Raw genomic sequence first — 25,971 nt, 5'->3', positions numbered from 1 at the left:
AGGAGTTATTGAAACATCTCTCTGAAGAGTTCAGGAAAAGGATAGAAGAGGCCATGTCCGAGGGTAAGACCATCTTCATTACTACCATCCGTTGCACCCTCAGTGCCTCTGACACACATTCTTGAGGGATTAACAACAGTGTCCTTAACAGATATTACCTGGCCTCATGTTTCAGAGTTTAAGTCCATGGTCCATTAGCATTTCCTCAACCTGCCTTTTGATGGAGGATACCTGTTTAAGCCCCAGGCTGATGAGGTGCTAGAGAAGATGAAGAAGAATACTGATACTGTGAAAACAATTGGAGCCATTCAAACCGCGTCTTCCAGGGGATGATTTTGGAGGTAGGTTTTTCGAGGAGGCGCCAAAGCGACCTCTCTCACTCCCACCCAATCATCCCAGAAGAAGCAGAAGTCTTTCCACCAGTAGGCAGGAAGAAGGTACACCGGGGGTGCTTACAAGGGCAATAACAACAAAGGCAGGGGGAAGTGCAGCAAAGGAGTTTACACCTTGAAACACTGATTTGCCCTCCCTCACCTGAGATCACACATCACCTCTTGCGGGGGATTGCAAGATTTCTTCCCTTGCTGGGAAGAAACCACATCCTATCAAGGGATACTAGCGGTGGTTCACCACAGCTACTGCCTACAGCTTCTCACGACCCCTATCAACATCCCACCCAATACACATACCTTCAGCAGAGAACATCTCTGCTTTTGTAGAGGAAGGGGTCCATGCGCTTTGCCCCAAAAAAGCCATAGAAAGAGTACAACCAGGGTAAGGGCCATCTACTTTCTTTACTTGCTCATCCAAAAGGAGGACGGCTCCCTCAGGCCAATCTTCGACCGCAGGCTCATCCAGCAATACATCCTGTTGGAACACTTGCTCTTTACAGCCCTACAGGATGTAATTTCATTGCTCCGATAAGGCAAAAATGACGCTGTTTGACCTGGAGGACACCTACTTCCACATCCCAATCCATTCCGCCTACTTGTGCTACCTTCACTTTGGTGTAAGTAGCATCATTACCAAGACAAAGTGCTTCCTTTGGAGGTTACCACCACTACAAGGGCCTTCTCAAAGTGCCTAGCAGTGGTAGCCACCCATTTAAGGATGGAAGGCAGCCAAGATTTCCCCTATCTCAGCAATTGACTGATTAAGAGCACATGCAAGCTATAGTGCCCAGCCCACACCCAAGCCGCAATTTCACTGTTGCATGGCCTAGAGTGTACTTTAAATGCCACCAAATTCCACCTACAACCCCTCCAGTTGCAGCCCTTCAGGTGGTCCTTACTAAATGCAGTCACAGGCAAAGCCTATCCCAGCCAGCAGAGGGTGTTGATATTCCTGTAGTTCCTACAACGTTTTCAGCCCAATCACCAACTCACAGCCAGAACTTTTCTGTGGCTCCAAGACCTGATGACCTCCCATCTTGCCATAGTACCACATGCCCGGCTCAACTAAAGCCTGTTGCATAAATGCCTCTTGGCTTAAAGCATAGGGTCACTGCGAAGGTTTAGTGTTGTAAAGACCAGCGCCCATTGCTCTCTGCAGAAGTGGAACAGCAACAGCCAGTTGCAGGGCAGACCTTCCTCAGGCCCCATTCCAGAAGTCACCATTCTCATGGACGCCTCTTTCGCCGGCTGAGGGACACACCTCGACCATAATACAGTACAGGGGTTCTAGGCCCCCCCCATCACCAAGGGCAGCACATGAACTATCTTGAGTCACTTAGCCATATGCCTCGCCTTCAAGACCTTCTTTCAAGTAATTCAGGGCAAAGTAGTTCTGATCAAGCCAGACAACATGACCACCATATATTACCTTCAAAAGCAGAGTACTACCCACTCTTTCCTGCTCTGAGCATTAGCATGGAAGGCCTGGCACTTGGCTCTCTGCCACCTTATACACCTTCAGTTGGAGTAGATTCAAGGGGTGCACAACTACTTGGCAGACCTGCTCAGCAGGACACATCAACAAGCCCACAAGTGGGAATTCCACCCACAGGTCCTAATCCAGTTTTTCCAACACTGGGGCACCCTACAAATAGACCTGTTCCCAACTCTGGAAAATGCAAAATGCCCAAACTTCACCACCAAGTGACTTCACCCACAGTCCATGGGCAATGCACCATGGATTTTTGCCTATGCTTGCCCACCTCTCCTAGTCCTCCTGTATGCAGATCGGAAAAGCAGCAAACATCTCAAACACTTATTCTGGTAGCCCCCACTTGGGCCAGTCATCCCTGGTACTCGCAGGCCCATATGCACGGGGTGCTGAGCGGGGCCTGGCAACTCCATGTTTATGCCCCCACCCTCCCTTTAAAATTAAGGGCCTCAAGTTTGTTCATAGTCTTTACTTTTCATGTTCTGCTGTGAAATTTGTACTGCCAGCCCATTACCTGTTTCCTCCGGCTGCTGCAGCCTGTTCTTTTGGGTGCTCATAGATTTGGCTTCCAAGGTGTAAGGAAATGCCTCCTTGGCATGGTTACCCCCTGACTTTTTGCCTTTGCTGATGCTATGTTTTGAATTGAAAGTGTGCTGAGGCCTGCTAACCAGGCCCCAGCACCAGTGTTCTTTCCCTAACCTGTACTTTTGTATCCACAATTGGCACACCCTGGCATCCAGATAAGTCCCTTGTAAATGGTACCCCTGGTACCAAGGGCCCTGATGCCAAGGAAGGTCTCTAAGGGCTGCAGCATGTCTTATGCCACCCTGGAGACCCCTCACTCAGCACAGACACACTGCTTGCCAGCTTGTGTGTGCTGGTGAGAACAAAACGAGTAAGTCGACATGGCACTCCCCTCAGGGTGCCATGCCAGCCTCTCACTGCCTATGCAGGCATGGCACTCCCCTAAGGGTGCCATGCCAGCCTCTCACTTCCTATGCAGGTATAGATAAGTCACCCCTCTAGTAGGCCTTACAGCCCTAAGGCAGGGTGCACTATACCATAGGTGAGGGCACCAGTGCATGAGCACTGTGCCCCTACAGTGTCTAAGAAATACTTTAGACATTGTAAGTGCAGGGTAGCCATAAGACTATATGGTCTGGGAGTCTGTTTTACACGAACTCCACAGCACCATAATGGCTACACTGAAAACTGGGAAGTTTGGTATCAAACTTCTCAGCACAATAAATGCACACTGATGCCAGTGTACATTTTATTGTAAACTACACCCCAGAGGGCACCTTAGAGGTGCCCCCTGAAACCTTAACCGACTATCTGTGTAGGCTGACTGGTTCCAGCAGCCTGCCACAACCGAGACATGTTGCTGGCCCCATGGGGAGAGTGCCTTTGTCACTCTGAGGCCAGTAACAAAGCCTGCACTGGGTGGAGATGCTAACACCTCCCCCAGGCAGGAGCTGTCACACCTGGCGGTGAGCCTCAAAGGCTCACCCCTTTGTGCCAGCACAGCAGGACACTCCAGCTAGTGGAGTTGCCCGCCCCCTCCGGCCACGGCCCCCACTTTTGGCGGCAAGGCCGGAGAAAATAATGAGAAAAACAAGGAGGAGTCACTGGCCAGTCAGGACAGCCCCTAAGGTGTCCTGAACTGAAGTGACTCTAACTTTTAGAAATCCTCCATCTTGCAGATGGAGGATTCCCCCAATAGGATTAGGGATGTGACCCCCTCCCCTTGGGAGGAGGCACAAAGAGGGTTTACTCACCCTCAGGGCTAGTAGCCATTGGCTACTAACCCCCCAGACCTAAACACGCCCTTAAATTTAGTATTTAAGGGCTTCCCTGAACCTAAGAATTTAGATTCCTGAAACTACAAGAAGAAGAGGACTGCTGAGCTGAAAAACCCCTGCAGAGGAAGAACAGAAGACACCAACTGCTTTGGCCCCAGACTTACCGGCCTGTCTCCTGCCTTCCAAAGAAACCTGCTCCAGCGACGCTTTCCAAGGGACCAGCGACCTCTGAATCCTCTGAGGACTGCCCTGCTTCAAGAAAGACAAGAAACTCCCGAGGACAGCGGCACTGCTCCAAAAAAACTGCAACTTTGTTTCAAGGAGCAGATTTAAAGACCCCTGCAACTCCCCGCAAGAAGCGTGAGACTTGCAACACTGCACCCGGCGACCCCGACTCGACTGGTGGAGAACCAACACCTCAGGGAGGACCCTCCGGCGACTCCAAGACTGTGAGTAACCAAAGTTGTCCCCCCTGAGCCCCCACAGCAACGCCTGCAGAGGGAATCCCGAGGCTCCCCCTGACCGCGACTGCCTGAACTCCATTTCCCGACGGCTGGAAAAGACCCTGTACCCGCAGCCCCCAGCACCTAAAGGAACGGAACTCCTGTGCAGGAGTGACCCCCAGGAGGCCCTCTCCCTTGCCCATGTGGTGGCTACCCTGAGGAGCCCCCCCCCTTGCCTGCCTGCATCGCTGAAGAGACCCCTTGGTCTCTCATAGGAAACCATTGAAAACCCGACGCGTGTTTGCACACTGCACCCGGCCGCCCCTGCGCTGCTGAGGGTGTACTTTTTGTGCTGACTTGTGTCCCCCCCCAGTGCCCTACAAAACCCCCCTGGTCTGCCCTCCGAAGACGCGGGTACTTACCTGCTGGCAGACTGGAACCAGGGCACTCCCTTCTCTCCATTGAAGCCTATGTGTTTTGGGCACCTCTTTGACCTCTGCACCTGACCGGCCCTGAGCTGCTGGTGTGGTGACTTTGGGGTTGCTCTGTATGCACTATTTCAAAGTAAGGAATAGTATGCACAGAGTCCAAGGGTTCCCCTTAGAGGTAAGATAGTGGCAAAAAGAGATCATACTAATGCTCTATTTTGTGGTAGTGTGGTCGAGCAGTAGGCTTATCAAAGGAGTAGTGTTAAGCATTTGTTGTACATACACAAAGGCAATAAATGAGGAACACACACTCAGAGACAATTCCAGCCAATAGGTTTTTGTATAGAAAAATATATTTTCTTAGTTTATTTTAAGAACCACAGGTTCAAATTCTACATGTAATATCTCATTTGAAAGGTATTGCAGGTAAGTACTTTAGGAACTTTGAATAATCACAATAGCATATATACTTTTCACATACAACACATATAGCTATTTTAAAAGTGGACACAGTGCAATGTTCACAGTTCCTGGGGGAGGTAAGTTATTGTTAGTTCTTGCAGATAAGTAAACCACCTACGGGGTTCAAATTGGGGTCCAAGGTAGCCCACCGTTGGGGGTTCAGAGCAACCCCAAAGTTACCACACCAGCAGCTCAGGGCCGGTCAGGTGCAGAGGTCAAAGAGGTGCCCAAAACACATAGGCTTCAATGGAGAAGGGGGTGCCCCGGTTCCAGTCTGCCAGCAGGTAAGTACCCGCGTCTTCGGAGGGCAGACCAGGGGGGTTTTGTAGGGCACTGGGGGGGACACAAGTCAGCACAAAAAGTACACCCTCAGCAGCACGGGGGCGGCCGGGTGCAGTGTGCAAACACGCGTCGGGTTTTCAATAGGTTTCAATGGGAGACCAAGGGGTCTCTTCAGCGATGCAGGCAAGGGGGGGGCTCCTCGGGGTAGCCACCACCTGGGCAAGGGAGAGGGCCTCCTGGGGGTCACTCCTGCACTGGAGTTCTGATCCTTCAGGTCCTGGGGGCTGCAGGTGCAGGGTCTTTTCTAGGCGTCGGGATTTTGGATTCAGACAGTCGCGGTCAGGGGGAGCCTCGGAATTCCCTCTGCAGACATCGCTGTGGGGGCTCAGGGGGGACAACTTTGGTTACTCATAGTCTTGGAGTCGTCGGGGGGTTCTCCCTGTAGCGTTGTTTCTCCACCAGTCGAGTCGGGGTCGCTGTGTGCAGTGTTGCAAGTCTCACGCTTCTGGCGGGGATTGCAGGGGTCTTTCAAATCTGCTCCTCTGGAAACAAAGTTGCAGTCTTTGTTGAACAGGGCCGCTGTTCTCGGGAGTTTCTTGGTCTTTTTGAAGCAGGGCAGTCCTCTGAAGATTCAGAGGTCGCTGGTCCTGGGGAAAGCGTCGCTGGAGCAGTTTTCTTCTGAAGGAGGGAGACAGGCCGGTAGAACTGGGGCCAAAGCAGTTGGTGTCTTCTTCTTCTTCTGCAGGGTTTTTCAGCTCAGCAGTCCTCTTCTTCGTAAGTTGCAGGAATATAAATTCTTAGGTTCAGGGAAGCCCTTAAATACTAAATTTAAGGGCGTGTTTAGGTCTGGGGGTTAGTAGCCAATGGCTACTAGCCCTGAGGGTGGGTACACCCTCTTTGTGCCTCCTCCCAAGGGGAGGGGGTCACATTCCTATCCCTATTGGGGGAATCCTCCATCAGCAAGATGGAGGATTTCTAAAAGTTAGAGTCACTTCAGCTCAGGACACCTTAGGGGCTGTCCTGACTGGCCAGTGACTCCTCCTTGTTATTCTCATTATTTCCTCCGGCCTTGCCGCCAAAAGTGGGGCCGTGGCCGGAGGGGGCGGGCAACTCCACTAGCTGGAGTGCCCTGTGGTGCTGGAACAAAGGGGGTGAGCCTTTGAGGCTCACCGCCAGGTGTTACAGCTCCTGCCTGGGGGAGGTGATAGCATCTCCACCCAGTGCAGGCTTTGTTACTGGCCACAGAGTGAAAAAAGGCACTCTCCCCATGTGGCCAGCAACATGTCTCGGGGGTGGCAGGCTGCTGGAACCAGTCAGCCTACACAGGTAGTCGGATAAGGTTTCAGGGGGCACCTCTAAGGTGCCCTCTGGGGTGTATTTTACAATAAAATGTACACTGGCATCAGTGTGCATTTATTGTGCTGAGAAGTTTAATACCAAACTTCCCAGTTTTCAGTGTAGCCATTATGGTACTGTGGAGTTCGTGTTTGACAGACTCCCTGACCATATACTCTTATGGCTACCCTGCACTTACAATGTCTAAGGTTTGGCTTAGACACTGTAGGGGCACAGTGCTCATGCACTGGTGCCCTCACCCATGGTATAGTGCACCCTGCCTTAGGGCTGTAAGGCCTGCTAGAGGGGTGACTTATCTATACTGCATAGGCAGTGTGAGGTTGGCATTGCACCCTGAGGGGAGTGCCATGTCGACTTACTTGTTTTGTCCTCCCCAGCACACACAAGCTGGCAAGCAGTGTGTCTGTGCTGAGTGAGGGGTCCCCAGAGTGGCATACGATATGCTGCAGCCCTTAGAAACCTTCCCTGGCATCAGGGCCCTTGGTACCAGGTGTACCAGTTACAAGGGACTTATCTGGATGCCAGGGTGTGCCAATTGTGGAAACAAAAGTACAGGTTAGGGAAAGAACACTGGTGCTGGGGCCTGGTTAGCAGGCCTCAGCACACTTTCAATTCAAAACATAGCATCAGCAAAGGCAAAAAGTCAGGGGGTAACCATGCCAAGGAGGCATTTCCTTACACAGGGTACTCCAAATAGTCAACTAGAAAGGTCCTGGTGGTTCTCTTTGACAAGATGAGTGTAAAATAATGGAGTATAATCTGAGGGGGGTAGCAGTACCCACCTCAAGTGATACCCACATCCCTTGTCCGGGTGTTTAAATACTGTAAATGAACTTGAGCTTAACACCTAGATAGAGATGGCAAAGAATAGGTAGGCTTAAATTAGAGGCTATGTGTAAATTATTTATGCACTACCAAAATGGTGGTAAAGTCAAAACCCAACACAAGAAAAAGTACAAATCGGTGTCGAAAAATAGTGTGATTTTTTAAAATAAAATGACACCAAAATAGCAAAGTCCAATGTGGAAACCAAAGTAAAGGGCTCCTTAAGGCTAGATCCCTTCTCCCGATGAGTCGGATTTGCTACTGCAAAAAACCTCCACAGCAGGAGCAACCTGAATTTTTGGCCCAGCGGTAGCCACCTTTGTCAGATCAGCTTGGCAGGTTGATCTCGGTCCACCGGAGGTCTTTGGAGCCAAAAGGTTTTTATGTCCCAGGTTTAGGAGGAGTACACTTTAACACCAGCCAAGGGTCCAGGACTCTGGTACAGTATTTGGGGTTCAAAACTTACTCCAGCAGAGGACTGAAGCAGGGTCCAGGGTAAGTGCAGTTGGAAATGATCAGCTGGGAAGTTGCAACAGAGGCCTCTTGTAGCTTGTTGTGTCCCTGCAACTTGAACAGGAGGCCGACCTTTTGACTTTTGTAGTCAATTTTATTTTATTTTTTTAGTTTGAAAACTGCCCCTGGGATGGAGCCTTTTTTTGTGGTGCAATTCTTTATTATAGAAGTTCAGCAATACATACGGAAACAGTTTAGGATAAAGGACTTTTTAAGGGACATTTTGAAGTCTGTCATGGTGGCAGAGAAGAACGGCCAGAACACATTTCTCAAGCATGGAAAATTAACACATATGATTAACAATTGTCAGTTGCTGTGAAAGGAAAATATTATTCAGGGCAGGGAGATATCAGGGGGAAAAAGAGAGAGAGGGGAGAAGAGGAGGGGGGAGGGGATGCAAGGCCAGGGAGGTGTGGCAGGGTAAACAATATACTGTCGCAAACTGGGGAATAATGTAAACTGTTGTTTAAGATATGTTATCCTGTATTCCGGCATAAGTGGGTGTGCCAACCGGACCCAACCCGTTCGTGTTTTGTATGTCCGGCAGAGCATGGAAGGTGTAGTTCTTGATAGCATGTATCAATAGGCCATATCTTCTTGCTGGCAAGGGCGGGGGTGGGAGGAGGAGGGCTGTCCGTAACGAGACTAAGGGGAGGGCTGTCCGTAACGAGACTAAGGGAAGGCCTGTGGGGAGTGGAGGAGGTTAGGTAAGAGAGAGAGAGAGAGATAAGGAGGGGGGGAGAAAGGTGAGAGGGAGAAAGAAGAAAAGGAGGAGCAAAGAGGGATGGAGTGAGAGAGAGGGATGGGGAAGGAGAGAAGATGGGGGGAAGGGGTGTACAGGCACAGAGGACACCATCGCAAGTCAGGGGGGTGGGGGGAAACAGCAAGGCTTTTAATGAGGATTCACGGTGCTCTATGTGGATGAGGGGGAGGGAGATAAATGAGGAAGGAATTATGGTGCCTCCGCCAGAAAGGGGGCCCAGACCTGAGTGAATAAGGCTGCTTAATCTTGCAGATTACCCGCTCCTGGGTGGCTATTCCCAGGAGCTATAGCTGTCATCCATTAGTATGGGGTTGGGTATGCCGTTGATAGCCAGTTCCGAAGGATACAAATATTGGCTGTCGCAAGTGCCACATATAGTAGTCTTTGTTGCGGGCGAGAAAGGGCGGGAATGGATCCAGATCGTGTAGGAGGATAGTCGAGGGGGTGAGTGGTGGTTGAAGTGGCATGGAGTCTTTGAGGGTGGAGCTCACTGCTTTCCATAGGGGCAGGACTGAGGAACATTAACACAGAATATGGAGCAAGTCACATTGAGTCTCCGGACATCTCCACCATTTTCATGAAAGAGGGGAAAGAGAAATGGATAGAAGAAACAGAGAGGGGGGGTGAGGAGGAGAATAGATGGAGGACAGAGTAGACGGGGGGGGGTGGGGAGAAAGGGAGAAAGAAGGGAACTAGGGAGAGGAGTACGGAAACAAAACTCTAAGGGACCGGGTCTATAAGATGCGGGTCCAGACCTATGGAGCCCCCACGCTCAGCCGGATGGGCACCAATCGGGGGCAGGAACACCCAGGTCAGTCCCCATTTCCATGGGGGACAGAGGAGGGCAGGCCTCTGGAGTGGGCAGAATTACCAGGGGTCGTAGAAATGTGTATCGTCTCTGGGTGGAGGGCGGTGGGGGTGTCGGGATCGCTGTGACATGTAATTTTTGAGATTCTCTATGCTGAAGCAAAGATAAGAATAGAAATAGGGAGGGGGAGGGACGAGGAGGGCATGCAGCTGCCCCATGGGCTTGAGGGTCTTTTCCAGTCATATGGAGGGGGAATATCTCAGATTCGCAGGAATACATTAGGCGCAGAGGGGGTAAGGGTCATAGAGGATCGGGACTCCCACTGTCGTCAGTAGGGTAAAAGTGCGGTGTGATGCAGTGTTCTGTAGGACGTGTATACCGTCAGTGCCAACTGTATTGCTAATCATCCTGCGGCTCGGTGTTCACAGATCCAGGGGCATGCAGCAAGTCTGAGGAAGAAGTTTTGCATTCGTGTTCTAGTTCTGTGACTGGGTCGGGTCACATCAGAATTGAATCCTCACCGTAGGGTGAAATGTGGGGGGTATCTGGGCAGCGGCTGCACCCATGCGGGCTGGGGTGGGGGGGGACATGTGGAAGCAGAGAGCAGCCCCGGAAAGTGTTAAGGATGTAACAGCTGCATATAAGGAAACTTTAACATAAACATTAACATTGAGAGAATGTGAATATGTCTATCCATAATTTGTCGGCTTGTACAACTCGGTCGAGACCATAAACAAGACCAGACGTGTAGTCATTCAATTACAGTATGATGTGAGAAACCAGAAACAGTGTAAACATATAACAGTATAACTTCAGCTTGGGGGTAGATACTCATCTGTCTGCTGGTTGGCTGGCGGGCCCTCCAGTTTCTCAGCAAGTCTCTGGGCACTCGAGGTCGTCACGGCTGCGAGTATGGACAAGTGCAGGTGGGGTCAGGTGAGTTCAAGTGGAGTCCGGCGTAGGCTTCAAGGGGGAACGGGATTTGTCTCTGTCCGAAAGCTGTGTGTGGAGTGCCAGCGCTTGCAGGAATTTTGCGTCTGGTATTTTGCAAGTCTAGCCAGGTCTCTGCCTCCGGGTCGGAGGTCGAGTTCAGAGCAGCCTGGTCCCTCCTGGTTGGACGATGGGAGCGAGGTGTCTCTGTTGTCACAGGGTGTGCGCAGAGGTGGGTCTGAGTCCGTTGTGTCCATGGACTGGGATTGTAAACTATCCAGGTAAATTTGCAAGTCTCCTGGGTCATAAAAGTTCTTGGATACTCCATTCTTGGTGGTCCACAGTTTTGCTGGTTCAAACAGGCCTTATTTTACTTCCAGTTGTCCCTTCCGGCGTTCGGTGGTTTCTCTTGAGAATATGCGGATTTCTTAGCCGTTCGTTTTGAAGGGTCCATGTGCTCGGGTCACTGACAGGAGCTGGCGGACCTGCTTGTGTCTCAAGAGACATATTGATCGGGCGAGGTTTGGAGGTTCCATCTTTCCTCTTGGGGCCCAGACGATGTGCTCTCTGGAACTCCAGCGGCGGTTCGAAGAACGTTTCGGTCAATTGTGGGAGGAAGGAGGAGGTGTCTGTGCCTTCTGCATGTTCTTGATGATGTCCCTCTGACTTCTGTCCTCCAAGTCAATAAGTTTGCTACGGAGGAACAGGAGTTCCTGGTCTTTGTCTAAGAACGTGTGTACGTGGTCCTCCACGGTCGTTCCAGTCCTGTTACACGAGACTGAAAACCTGCTATTTCTAAGCACATTGATTTGGTCTCTGTTGTCGGTGAGGTTATAGCTGTATCCATTCCTTCGAGTCTGCGACTGACCGCTGTGATCTCCTGGAGTTTGCAGTCCATTGTTGTTGCTTACTCTGTGCCGGCCACATTTGGGGACTCTGCGAGCGAGGGCGCCAGTTTGTTAAGCTGGAGGGCCTCCGAGAAGAGTAGCTGTCGTGCCGGTTTGCCTGAGGGTTTACCCGTCGACTTCCCGCCGAGCATCACAGGGTATCGATGTTGGGTTGGCCTTCGGGGCTATAAGTTAGAAGCTTAGCATATGTGTCCAGGCTAGATAGAGTAGTGGGAGAGGAAGAGTTGGAGGGTCTGGGGGGTCTCGACGTGAGGCCTCTTCTCCAAAATCCAGAATCTCGTCCGTACAGCCTGGCTGCGTTGGTAGAGGGCAAGGGGCTTCAGTGCAGGCTAAACGCTGGGAGGCTCTATGGACACACCATTGGTGCTGGAGGAACAGCGACCAGCTAAGCAAGTTGATGCAAGTGAAGGCGATCAAGTGCTGGGCGATGGAGCCTACGCCCGTCTTCCCAGCCTCTCTGATCTGCCAAGTCAGAGCGCTCATATGATACCCCCCGGGATGGCAAGGTAGGGTGGGGGGAGCGCAACCGCTAGCCCACTAGCGTGGTGATAACAGAAGGAATGAAGAATGTGAGGAGCAGAGCGGCGGGAGCGGTACTCCTAGATGTGATCCTGTGCAGTTTAAGACCCCTCCGAAGGCGGTGCAGGAGAGGGGGGTGTTAAGGATACACCAGCCGGGGGGTGTCTCTGCAGTCCTTTAGATTAAAGACCTCCTGCTACCCTGTCTCTCCTCTGGGTTTAAGTTGTAGCTTCAAGTCGGTCTCCTGACTCTCCCTTTCCGGGCGTTGTACAGGATTTGCTCGGGGGGCGTCCAGGTACTTCAGGTTCTTCAGGCTTGTTTGTTCTCCCCCCGGCTCTCAAAAGCTGCCATTGGGCACTCAGGTGGTGGTCCGGGTGATCGGTGCCAGAGCCAGTATTCCCCCGCCGCTCTGTCCCCCCACCGCTCCGTTGTGGCTAGCACCCCACTCACTTGCATGTGTTTGAGGCCAGCTGTTCTCTGGGGGGTGGGGAGGGCTCCTCCTCTCGCCTCCCCTCCGACTCTGTTCAGCGCGACTCACACTCCACCCGAGTCCTCAGGTACCTTCAGGGTCTCTGAGAGCTCCAAGCTGCGGACACAGAACCTCGTTGCCTCCTGCACCCCTCACACGCGCAAAGCGCGCAGCCGGAACATTGTAGCGGCCTCGCCCTGGTCTTGCCGCAGTCCGCGGTGCATGATTTCCTCGTCGGGCCCTCTTATTGCTTCTCGTCCCCGGTGGAGGGCATTGCTAGAAGCACCTCCACTGTGGACGTCTCCCGCCTACGTTGTAGCCGACCTGCTCCAGCGTCCGCGTCTTTCAGGGCCCCGAGGCACGGATACGGAGCTCCACTGCTAGGAGGCCATCTTCGTTCGTGGCCATACCACACCCCCCGTAGTCGGTTTCTTTTTCAAGTGGGAGAGCAGGTACAGTGTTCTCAGTTCCTCTCAAGTCACAGTTACTAGGTCTAGTACTCTTCTGTTATTCCACAGGTTCAGAAAGTCTTCTAAGGAGGGTACTGTGGGCGTCACATTTATGCCTGGAACCAGCCTGTGGGTGGAGGTGACCCCCTGGCCCCTCCCTAACCAATACGGTATAAGTTCCCAGTGGTAACCCTACCTACGTTTGCAGCACTTCCTGTGCACCCTACTGCAAACAATCCCATAGTGCCATTCTCTACATAAAATCCAAGATGCCAGAGACCTTTTTTCTCTGTGCAGAGCTCCTGTGCCCACCCTAGAGGTGTGGCCAGGGAAATTTGCTCACTCCTCTTTGCTCTCTCAAAATGGTTCTGGGGCAGTTCCCACCCATAGGGATTGGTGTTTGGTTGACTACAAAGAAGGGCCCTGTCCATGTGTTAACTAACAATGCCTTTGTCAGCGTAGGCCTCTTTGAAGGTAATAAAGTTTCTGGGCACAGCGCAGGTGACCATCCTGACAGAGCAACAGCAGACCCCCCTATAGCCAAGGCCTTTGTCTCAGGCATGGGAGCAGGTTCACACCTAGTTAATGGGCTATTCAGATTCCAGATGACAGCTAAAGCTCATGCAAATGGGCCTCCTAAGGCTTTAAGCAGGAAAAAGATAGGGGTTATTCCATGTCAATTCGTGCTTGGATCTGGACACATCACTCACCCATCATCCACTAGTGTGAGCCGCACTCAGGGCAGTGGCAGATGGAGAATGATGCTGCAATAAGGGGCATTTCAGAAGTGCTGCCATCTTGGACTTCAGCTCCCACTCTTTCAGGAGGAGGATGTTTTAGAACAAGGTTCAGGAGCAGTGTGGCTCAATGCAGATGCAAGAGTCTGAACATTGTAGTGAATGCCTCCCTGAAAGAGGCAGGTAGTCCTAAAACCAATAATTTATTGCGCTAGCAACTAAGGGTGTAGTCATACTTGACAATATATATATATCACCTTTCTTCAGAATTCAACATAGATTGTAGAAATATGCAACATGCAACAAAGCTTTTACTTTCAGGGTTGACTCACCTAAAATGTTAAATATATGTGGGAATACACAATAATTGGCATGCCAGTAGGACAGATCAGTCATTTGAGGGGACAGCTGATGGAATCGGCGTGTAACTGGCAGCACTCATTTTTTAATCTCACAATAACTATCCTCCTGTTATTTCCTAGTAGTTTGCTGTTATTAGTGTGTATTTTTACTGGACTGTGTATAACTGCAAAAAATAGTAAGTTGGCAAGTGAAAAGTAAAATACAGTGTTTTACTAAAACGTGCAAATGGTGCTCATGGGGCCAGAACATAACACACTCTGTAAAGTGTCAGTTTGTCACAAATATGACAGACCCGATGTGCAATAAAATATACCACAGCTACTCTTTATCTAAAACCTCAAAATCCTGCCATATTTTATGGTATGTCCTTTATATTTTTGAGCACTTGGTGGCAGAGTTAGATTGAATAAAGGCACTTCTTACTGTAATGTTAAGGTGCCTATCAATGATGTAACTAGTCTAGGTTTTACCTAAGCTAGCAAGACAGCAGGGATTAAATAGCAAATGCCGCAAGGGACTTAGGTGGCCTAGCAGTCACCAAAGTGGTACAATAACACTAGGCCAAAAACTGCAACATATATTGGCCAGGTTCGGATTACAATATCTCTCTTCATTGGACACATTGAAATTTGGAAAGAAGTTAAGACCGTGATCTTCAGTAACAGTTCATATTTTATTTAATGCTATTGGAGGTGTTTACTTGGTTCCACTCACACAAGAAGTGGGATACTTTAAGTACTGTAAGCTATTGACAGTGGTTGAGGTTTTTCGATGATGAAACATTTAAGGTATCTCTTTTGATAGAAAAATACTCGATGGATTCCCTGTCTATCCTCTTGACTGCATTGCTCAATACCCTAAATAGCATGATGGCCATGTCGGAACCTAAAGGAGTGGTTCCATCCCTTAATGCCATGATTAGAGATGTTACTCCCATTATGGGTTCTCCAGCCCTGGTAGAATTTGGATTTAGGTTTTTCACTGACTGGGATGCTGCTTTCTTATTTAAAAAAAAAAAAGTGTCTTGCAATGTCTGGCAGAAGTTAATTCAGTTGTTATATATCTCTCCACTGAAACTATGTCAGTTTGATCTGTTGCTGTCCAATGACTGCCATAGAGGTCAGAGAACTGTAGCTTTGTTTGTTCATTCAATTTGGGCTGCCCAAAAGGTTTTGGATGAAAGTGTGCAAAATGCACTGGATGCTCAATATAAGAATGCGGACCATTTGTATAGCAGTGATGAAGTTTATTTTGTTTACAGAGCAATATACTGCTCATTTTCCGAGACTTTTTGTCTTTTCTCATTTTCTTGACTCTGCCTCAACTTTTTTTAGTTTAGCATTTCCATAACTCTCCTTAAACTCATTTCGTTCTCTCTTTTTGATTGTTTTGACTCCAGCATTCTATTGACTCTTTCTCCATAGTACTCCTGTATTTTACTAACTTCCTCTGAAATCTAGCATTTTTCGGACTCTCCCTGTACTCCAGTAGCCTATGTGTACCCCAGACTTCCTTTTCAAGGCAAGTTTCTATTTCTTCTAACCAGTTTATGTTAATATTGTATTATGGATTTGCTCTCCAGAAGGGTGCCACACAGTGTAGGATAATAACTTAACTGGCCCATAACTAGGACAATTTGTATAACCCACCTGACTAAATTTACTGCAGAACCTAAGACTCCTACCACACACCACTTAACCAGAGTGAGCCACCTCAATGACCTATAGCATGGTAAAAAGAACTCAGAATGTTTAATGACCAATGAAACTCTGAGGCACTAGACCCTTGTGATGAAATAGGGTGTATTATATGGTGTGGCTGGTCAACCTTACTGTGTTCTATACGTACCAACCCTTTTAGGACCGGTAGGTTTCGTTTGTTAAACCTACTTGCTCAACCCTGCGTAAATGTGGCTCTGAGCAAAAAGGCTTACACAAAGGAACAAGTATAAACTATGTAAATGGCACCAAAACAATTGAAGAAGAAATAACAGACACTCAATGAATATGACACAAGTTTATAAAATAGACTGTATTTTAGGACACCACAACAAAAAAGATCCACCTTAGGATTCTGGAGATATAGATTTTACAAGGTACAGTAAAAATGTAATTTTTACTCAACTGTGAACAAGCACTGGCAAATTCAACAAATTTGATACAGACATTTTTTGACAAAAATGTTAAGCTAGTTGTACAGCGATTGTTTAGAGTTACTTTGGGCAACCAACTCCAACAGGTAAGTAGTCAGGGGGACAAGTAAGGTCCTTCGAAACAGTTACTTCAACAGGTGAAGTAGTCTTCAGTCAGTTCCAGGCACTTTTATTCTTTGCTGTAGGTTCCTATAGAAGTGGTCCTGATGCAAGGTATACAGGAAGCTGAAGGTGCTCAAGTATGCTGTGAAATACAAAGTGGTTGATGAGGGGTTTCCCACGGCTTCTCCTCAGTCCATGAAGTGGGCGAGGTAATCCTGGCCTAGGGGACGTTGGTTCTCAAAGTACTCGCGGTCCTGGCAGAAGTCCAGTCATCACTAGGGTACCACTCGCCCGGTATTGCAGTTACAGCCAGATCCTTCACTGGGCGATAACTCTTTTACTGGGCGAACAAGCTACACTTGTACAACTCTCCTGGGCCTGGCTAACTCGGTTGCAGCTTCTGGGCTACCAACTTTCACCAGCAGTCTTCTTTAGCTGTTGTGGCCCAATGCTGCGAACAGAAGGTCAGCCAATAAGCCCCTTGTAGTCTGTTGCTTCAGCTGGGCTCTGAAAAGAAGTTCCACATGAGCAGAGCACAGCAGGCACAGTCCTTTCTCCTTTGCTGGTCACCTGATTCAGAAGGTGCAGTCCACGCTGATACGGCCTCTGTTTGGAGGTTCCTCAGAGCAGACCTTCTTCGGTCCTTCTTCCAGTCCAATCAAGATCTGAATTCTGGGTGCCAAGAGTGCCCTGTTCTCAGAAAATGCCCTCAGTAGGATGCAGTTGGTAGCCAGTGGGCTACCAGGTTCACTCCCTTCTCAAGACCACTTCTGTGAAGTGTGGCATCTGGCAATCCCATGATGCACCATACTGCCCACTTCTAACATGGCAGAACACCTCTCTTGACATCCAGATCTCCCTAGCCCAACCCAGAGGCTTGGCTACCAAGGGTGCTACATGCCCCTGAAAAAACGGGTTGTCTAACTAGTTTCCCATTCCTTCTCCCTAGTGCTAGCCTGTCTACATAGACAGTGGAGCAACCCCTCTCCCTACTGTTACCCACTTGCCTTTCAAAGACGGCTTCTCCTTTGAAGCTAGCCTATTGGGCCCACACCAATGTGGCTTATTGCAGGAGGTAGGTAATACCTCCCTTCATTTGAGACTTCTAATGTCTCCTTTCCTGAGAGTTGTTAGCAACTTTCCCCAGAAGGGCAGAAAGCTGTCTCGGAGACAGGCTGTTTGTGCAGTCGTTAAGGGCACAGAAGTCAATAAAGTGGCAACTTTGTGAAAGTTGCACTCTGCACAAGTTACACTAAGCAAGCTGAGAGTCTGCCTGCCTGCCTGCAGCTGAGTAGCGGTGCGGCGGCGATCGAGGTAAGTGTGTTTTAAAAAAACAAAACATTATTTCATTAAATATTTATTTACTCTTATCACCCCTGCCGCCCCACCCCCTCAGTGCTCCACAAGCTGCGACTACAACTGTGGTCTCACCATTCAGGAGGTAGCACAGCTGAGGGGTCCATTTGTAACCCTGTACTTGCCAAAGGGGCGACCATGTTCTACCTCAGTTAAAAACAACACTTTTTGTGTTTTTACTGTCAAAACCGTAAAATGCATGTTCTGTCTCTGAAATGCTCCCTGCCTTAGAGCTCTTTAGGCCTGCCATAAGGGTGACTTTCACATATTGCATGGGTAGGCTTCACTTTGCTGTGGAGTAAATGACAAAGTCAGGCTAGCACTTCAAAACTGCTATTCCAGTCTGCCGTGGTGGACCCGGAGGCTCGTTTTACCTGTGCCGTATCCAGAGAGCACAACCAGTGCTGCAGTCCCTGGTTTGACCTTCTAACTTACATGACCTGGGTACTCTTGGTACCATATACTAGGGACTTAAAGTAAGTTAGCCAATGCCAATTGGGTATAAGCCAATTCAACAAACTCATTTTAGGGTCTGGGCGCTGACACTGAGATCTGGTTAGCAGGCCGCAGTGCACTCTGAGTTGAAAAAACAGACACATCATTCTAAAAATTTGGGGTTGACCATACCAAAAGAGGCATTTCCTTACCGCCCTTAAATGATCAATGAAAGGCAAATTCACAATGCAAAGTGGTGTTAAAGATTCTGTGGGTAGCATATGCATTCCATACCATGCACTGTGTTCTCTGAAATCACATAATTTGAGAGGTCATAAGTGTTATCAGTCATATGATTGCACATGGTTTAAGTGACGTAATATGCAAGGGTATAACTAGTGCATGGAGAAGGGACAAGTTACAGTTAATGTAGTATGGGGAGTGAGGCGACAAGACTATGTACAGGCGTGCATGAATTATAGTAATTTGAAGGTGTTACGTAAATTCTAAATATAAGACTTTCAAAAGCTTATATAGCTTACATTGGTTCGTGTAGAAAGAATAAATATAGTTTTCCTAACAATAGCAAACGTTTAACCTTTTGGTTTTTCATTGTATTGCAATGGTTTTTTTTCTATCTTTAATTTTAAAAAATTTGAAATCGTACAGTTTACTGTCATTGAATGGAGTGTCATTAAGAGAGGGTGGTACAGTAGAGTGGGGGAGAGTGTTGTAAAGTGTACTGTTGTAAAGTATAGTGTTCCGGGGTGTTTTTGCAGGGTAGTGGTATACAATAGAATAGCATGCAGTGGAGTGGCGTAGTGTGTAATAGCGAAGTGTGCTGTGGCGTAGGGTGGAGCGGCGTACACAAGAGTGAGGTACAGTGGAGTGGCATACAGTACAATAGCGTACAGTGGAATGTCGTCAAGTGGAATATCGTATAGTGTAGTGTCATAGAGTGGATTGGCAAAGAGTGGAGTGGGGAGAGTAGAGTTGTGTACAGTGGAATAGCGTAGAGTGTAGTGGCATAGACTGGAGTGGCGTAGAGTGGAATGGCGTACAGTGGAATTGCAAAGAGTGCAATAGCATGGAATAGAGTGCCTTATGATGGAGTTCTGTACAGTGTAATAGTGGATTTACTTACAGTGTAGTTGCATAGAGTGGAGTGACATGCAGTAGTGTGGTGTACAGTGTAGTGGCGTAGATTAGTGTGTGTTAGAGTGGACAGGTGTACAATTTGAATAGTGTGGAGTGACATATAGTGAAGTTGTGTAAAATGGGCTTGCGTAGAATGGAGTGAGATACAGTGTAGTGGTGTAGTGTCAGGTGGCGGCGTACAGTGGAGTGAGGTACTCTGTAGTGAGGTACAGTGGCATAGCGTAGACTGGAGTGGCCTGCAGTGAAGTGGTGTGGAGGGGAGTAGAGTGGGATAGACTGGAGTGGCATACAATGAACAGCATAGAGTGGAGTAGCATACAGTGGAGTGGTGTAGAGTGGCATAGCTTTGAGTTTAGTGACGTACAGTGGAGTGGCATGGAGTGGCATTGAATTTAGTGTTGCACAGTGTAATAGCGCACTCTGGGTTGTCATAGAGTATAGTGGCATATAGTGAAGTGGTGTACAGTGGAGTGGCAGAGTGGAGTACAATAGCGTTGAGTAGAATTGCTTACTGTTTAATAGCGTACAGTAGAGTTGAGTGGTGTAAATTGGAGTGTCATAGAATGGAGTATAATATCGTAGAATGGAGTGTCATACAGTAGATTGGCATAGTCCAGCGGTGTATAGTAAAGTGTAAAAGCGTAGAGTGGAGTAGCATAGAGTGTAGTGTGTTAATTGAAGCAGACATAGCGTGAAAGTGTGTGAACTGATGCAGGTGTAAAGTGGCAGGAATATACATTATGAGGTATAAATGGTAATTTTTGGTAGTATGTGTAAATAGTGTTACATTTTTAAGTTTAAAAAAGCGTAATCATGGATTGTTCCACAGTATACTGTGGTAAGTTTTTGGTATACCACAGTACATGTGGACAAGAAGACTGTATGTGATAGGCTAAAGGCTGTGTTAACGTAAGGTAAAAGGCATCCATGTAGTTATTAGCACAGTTTTGCTCCGTTCTGCAGTCTGTGTTTCGCTGTGTTCTAAGTTAGGGTCTTAGCTATAGTTAAGTATTAGGTTTCATTGTTGTTTACTACCTATTATCAATTTCTTAAAGTGGTAGTAGGTAGTAAAATGTAGTTATATTTTTTTATATATTTTTCTAGGGAAATCATTTTTTTTTTTTAATTCTACAATAATTTGTGGATGTTCCCGCACTATTTCATGGACTTTTTTGTGCATATTTAAATATGTTTAAAATAGAAAATACACTTTAGTGCACTTTATTTGTAAAATGTAGGGTACGTTTATTTTTTTATCATTTAAAAAAAAAAAAATGTTTTGGCTCCACAGTACTAGTGAGGCAGTATCGCTGTAATCTGTACATTTTTTTAAATATATAAAAACCTATAACCAATATTCCTCACCCATTACCACTTCACTGAATTGGTAATAGCTAAGGGAAAAATATCACAGATAATGCTTACCTACATCTGAAGGAGTAACACAGAACACAGACAAACTGCATCTTAAAAACAACATGGCTGCCTTTCATTTTAGTAATGGCAGTCATTAGCCAGTCACCTAATGAATTGTCATATGGTACTTCTGCAAAGTTTTACAAAACATAGGCCCTCATTATGTCCTTAGCGGAATAAACTGCCTACCGCCATGGCAACAGGCGCCAAAAACCCTCGCCGAGGCTACCTACCGTCCACCATATTATGACCGTAGCCGAAATTCTGCCAGAAGGCTGGCGGAATTCCGACTACGGTCATGGCGGCGGTAAGGTGGCGCTGCTGCCAGCAGCAGTGCCACGCCAGTAGACCGCCTGGCGGTGTGCTGCTGGCAGCAGCGCTACATCCCATCTCCTGCCAGAGGACCCCCCTGTGAGCAGGTAAGTCGGGTGCTCCGACAGGGGACGGGTGGGGAGTTGTTTTGCTTTCACCAAGCTGACAAACATCTCTGGAATGCACTTCTTAGTTCAAAGAAGACATTTGTTATTACTTCACCACGAGGTTCCTAAAAAATGAAGGAGATTAGTAGGTCGAAAGCACACGTTTAAAAATAGTCAAAGCAATGAAAGGAAAATATATCAAAATGATTCTCAACTGCAATATACACAGCAAATATATGTGATTATATTATAGAATAATTGCAAAGCAAAGAATAAAGTAAAAATTCATTACGTAGAGCCTGCCAAGCTCCTCTTCTTTCTCATGCCAGCAAGATGACGACCCCGTTCAGCTGCGAAAAAGAGATATCCACCTTCACTGGACAAGTGTCAGTCATTTGATGTTCAATCCTGACCGAGGTCTTGGAAAGTCCCTCGCTACCTAGCAGGGCCACCTTTTTATAGTTTAACAAGCATAGAAAGAGCCTTCTAGAAGACCCCCCACCCTCTCAAAGGAAAATATTCAAACATGCTGGCTACTGTAGGTCAGAGTTGGAAGAAAAACATTGAAAACTGGCCAACATTTAAAGCTCTCCTCTCAAGAACGCACCTTTTCCTGCACTGTCCTCCTTATCATGTTGACTAGCTGTTCGTTTTCGGTGAGGAAAGAATACGAAAAAGCGAGCTTAGTTTACCATGTGGAAAAACACAGCTCAACTGCAATGTCTTAACAGCAATGTCTAACGCCTCTAAAAAGACAATAGGCAGCTAAACTGAATATAAAATGTAATCTGCAACTGGAGAACACTGAACAACTAATATGCAAAGTGGTGCAACACAAAGTCAGTGGTCAAACACATCTATTTTCACTACAGGGGTGTTGTGTGTGTGTGTGTGTGTGGGAATGTGGGTGTGTGTGGCGTGTGGTAATGCGTGTGTGCATGAATGGGTGTGAGTGTGCATGTTTGTAGTGTTGTGTGAATGCATGTGTGCCTGTATGTATGTCAGTGTGTGTGAATGGATGTATGCATGCGTGAATGTGGGTATGAGTGTGTGTATGTTGGTGCATGAATGTGCGTGTATGTTGTGGGTGGTAGAGTGGGGTAGGGCTCTGGGGATGGGGAGGGGGTTGGGGGAGACCCCTATCAGTGTCAGTGAATGAATTTCCTGGCACTGATAGTGCCTACCGCCATGGTTTTCGTGGCAGTAAGGAAGCCACGAAAACCATGGCGGTAGGCAGGATCATAATCCCGCGGGTGGGACAGTGACAGTGACAGTCGCCTGGCTGTTACTGCCCTGGCGGACAGAGTGGTACATTGGCGGTTTGGCTTGAGCCAAACCGCCAATGTCATATTTTGGGGAAAGGTACCACCAGCCAGTTGGCAGTACCTTTCTCCAAAATACCACTGTCTGCCAGGGTCATTATGAGGGCCATAATGTCTAAAAATGCCAAATTTCAGTCAAAAAAATTTCCGCCGGCTTTGTGCTACTTCGAGTACAAAAGTATATGGAAAAATGCATTGGTGGCAAAACCTACTTGGGACTCCTCTTGTACTTTTTCACCCCCTTGACAAATCACCCTGAAAACTTTTCGTTGTCTACCAATATAGAAGGAAGCATAGGTTTGCAGAGTTATGTGGAGATTCGTCAAACGGGCTACAAGTTGTTAATGGTGAAAAATTCGAGGAATACCCATCTCTGGTAGGTTCGGAATTCTTATCTGTATAACTACAGAGAGGCTACCTCCATTCTGAAATCTGTGTTTATATATATCTCACGCTGCGGAGGATCTGTGGAGCCAACAGATCTTAAGATAAAAATCTGATTAGCTGCCACCAATTCAACAAAGGTGTGGCGCCAGGCCTTTTGGACCCAAAGAAGATCATCCGTTTTAAAACTCAGTACCTTAGAAAACTCTTACACTAAAAATAAGCAGCTTTCGGTTGACCTGAACCCGTGATAAATGTTTGTGGTAATGGCATGCTCAGCAGGGGTGTCTGTATTGCCGAAGTAAAACTTTGGTGTTTATTTTAATACTGTAAAACAAGTGTTTTTTTAAACAAACTTTATCTTTGAAGTGTCATGCTTAGAAATTAATACAGCACTTTGATGCATTTGATGTGTTAATTGTACATGTATTATAGTTTACGTGTGCTTTCTTTTTTACAGGTCTGTTTGAAAGACAGAAGTGTCCAAGAGGGAAGCATTGCAATTTTCTCCATGTTTTCCAAAACCCTAATAATGAGTTCTGGGAAGCCAACCGAGACATCCACTTGTCACCTTCCAGGACTGATCCCTTTGAAAGGAGAGACCGAACAGGTCACTCAGAGGACTATCATGGAAGATCCAGGAGACGGCACAGTCCCAGCCCTGATTATTCTTACAAAAGAAATGGAGAATCGGAGAGAAGGAAAAGGAGTAGTTACAAGAGCAGGAAAAGGGAGCGATCTCCTCGGTCCAGAAGTAGAGCGAGAAAACGGTCACGAAGCAGAGGGAGACCAAAGGAGAAGAACAAAAGTAGAAGTAACTCAAGATCCAGGAGCCACGGGAGGAGGAGATCCAGGAGCCGAGGACGGTCCAGGAGCCGAGGACGGTCCAGGAGCCGGGAACGATCAGGCAGCAGAGGAAGGTCACGAAGCAGAGGAAGGTCACGAAGCAGAGGAAGGTCACGAAGCAGAGGAAGGTCACGAAGCAGAGGAAGGTCACGAAGCAGAGGAAAGTCACGAAGCAGAGGAAAGTCAAAGAGCAGAGGGAGTAGTGCATAACGTTTTAAATCAAATAAAAAATTCACCCATGTTGAAAAAATGTATCTTCAGAAGAAGGTTGGCTGTTGCAGAGTGCGTCATGTGTAATCCCTACACTGAGCGGCCCTAAATATAGCCCAACATGTGTAAATAAGAATATTTATTTTCTATGTTCTCCAACTTTGTTTTTTTTTTTTTTTTTTTTTTACATTTGACTCAAACACTTTCAGGGGAAATGGGAATCTCGTGCAAAGGAATCTAGAAGTAATACACTGTGCAAAAAACTTAATTTCATGCTACCTTTAAAGATCAAAGTGGTGACTGTTTATTTTATACAAGGACATGTTTGTTCTTACTTATAAGGTGTCTCCTCATGCCATTAAATTGAGCTGAATCTCAATCCATAATAGTTGTTCTCCTATCAAAATAGTCCTTTCTCTTTTAAAGTATGTTTATATGATCAGTCTGTTGCCTTTGTTGCTGTCCTCATGGAAAAGTTGTACACCATTAACCTGTCTGAATACAGGGCAGGAAGCTGCAGTGTTTTATGGTTGTACCCTCTGGTTTGGTGCATACTTTCTGTTTCTCAGTGAATAGTTACTTAGTTGCAATCAGCTTCTAACAATCTGCACCATTCATCTCAGATAAGATGAACAGGTGAATTCCTGCAAAATAATGCTTTCTAACAATTCATGTCCAGTACATGCTGGAAATCCAGCTATGCATAACAGAACTGCCACCAAAAACAACATGCATGAGGTGAGTGAGAAGGTTTTTCAGAGGTATGCAAATGCTAGCCAAGAAAGAAATATCAGTTCCTGTTTAGCAATACATCTAGCGCAGGATATGGCATGCCCCTGATCTGATCTAGTAATAATCTGGAAGGTACGGATAGCGTAACAAGGCTTCTCTGTTAAGTTTGTCTGACCTGTTTGAAAAATTATAACCGTAGTTCAGCCGTAGCTGTCCAATTAGAACTCCTGAATCAGTATTAATGACGAACTGTTGCTTTTATATTGCAGTATTCTTAGAACTTGGAAACAGTGTAAAATTAGACCCTTATCTAAAGCCCTAGTGCCACTTCTCTTAAATAAGCTTCTGTAATTGTCTGAATCTCTCCAGTTCCCATTAACCGGTTGCTCAACTGTATTTGGTTTTACTTGCTGCCATCATTGAAGAAAGACCATTAAATAGGTTAAAAGAAGATGAGGCATGCAACTGAGTCTCTGTGTCTGATAAATGAAATCACTTCATAATAAGAGGAAGACCAGTCTTCGATTCCTAATTAGAAATGTCATTGTTTAACATTTAAATTTTAAAAAATTGCTATTTGTTTTTTTTTTTTACAGCTTGTGCAACTATAACGTATCTGAAATGTGTTAAGAATGTTGCGGAAATGTTAAGAGGAACACTTTAATGGTGATACTTTTGTAAGGTTGAGACTTTGGTAAAGTAAACTATTGTAAATAAATTATTTATTTTTTACACCGTGGTCATTTTTATTTTTTTAATATCTGAAATATTATTTGGATTAAGAACATAAGTGATGTGGCTTTGTCTTTATTAGCTAATGTGATTTATGTTTAAGCATACCCTATACTCACATTTGAGGGCAACCCACCTACTTTTAAAAGAGATTCATGGGCAGCTTCATTCATTGAACCCTTTTGTTATTAAAATATTGATTTTATCTTAGACAAAGTCAGTCACAGATGTTTGTTTTTAATTTCCTTATACCACCTACATTAACATATTGTGGGTCACTGATGAAACTGTAGTTCTAGAAGGGATTGGTAAAGTAAAACAAAATCTAAAAACAAGATTTCAATCAACAACATGTAGGACATGTTTCCTCATGCTTCTTAATTATTGTTGCCTGAACTGGAGCCTTGATAATTTTTCACTTTGTACATTGATTCCACTGATTGGTGTTGTGATAACAGTAAATACCATTGTGAGAATAAATGGTGTCCACTTAGCAAACGTATTAGTGATTCACCAGCACCTAAAATGAATGAAGCAGGAGGGCAGATTTTCTTTAATTTTGTACTTAGCATTCCAGATCGATGTGAAGATAAATCGTATTCTAGGGATTTTGTGTATTTTGATCATGAGACTTTAACTGACATTTGCTGTGTGCCCGGTGTATGCACTGAGGAAATAAAGCCCTGGCATCATACGTGCATGCAGCAAATATAAATACGAAAATAGCGTGTCATGGACTATCCATTAGAAGTGCTTTTAGTTCACT

At 46.7% G+C, this 25,971-nt stretch overlaps 1 protein-coding gene across 1 annotated transcript in view; it reads left to right on the top strand.

Moving 5' to 3' along the window:
- ZRSR2 (zinc finger CCCH-type, RNA binding motif and serine/arginine rich 2) overlaps positions 1-25,204 on the top strand; it is a 226,800-nt gene extending 201,596 nt beyond the window's left edge. Inside the window, exon 11 of the mRNA XM_069205016.1 lies at positions 23,146-25,204. Within this exon, the coding sequence (XP_069061117.1) occupies positions 23,146-23,741 (596 nt within the window). The 3' untranslated portion in view covers positions 23,742-25,204. The remainder of the gene's footprint in view (positions 1-23,145) is intronic.
- The last annotated feature ends 767 nt before the right edge of the window (positions 25,205-25,971 follow it).

The sequence above is a fragment of the Pleurodeles waltl genome, chromosome 8, assembly GCF_031143425.1.
Source record: "Pleurodeles waltl isolate 20211129_DDA chromosome 8, aPleWal1.hap1.20221129, whole genome shotgun sequence".
Taxonomy (NCBI): Eukaryota; Metazoa; Chordata; class Amphibia; order Caudata; family Salamandridae; genus Pleurodeles; species Pleurodeles waltl.
This window is presented reverse-complemented; position numbering and strand designations above follow the sequence as displayed.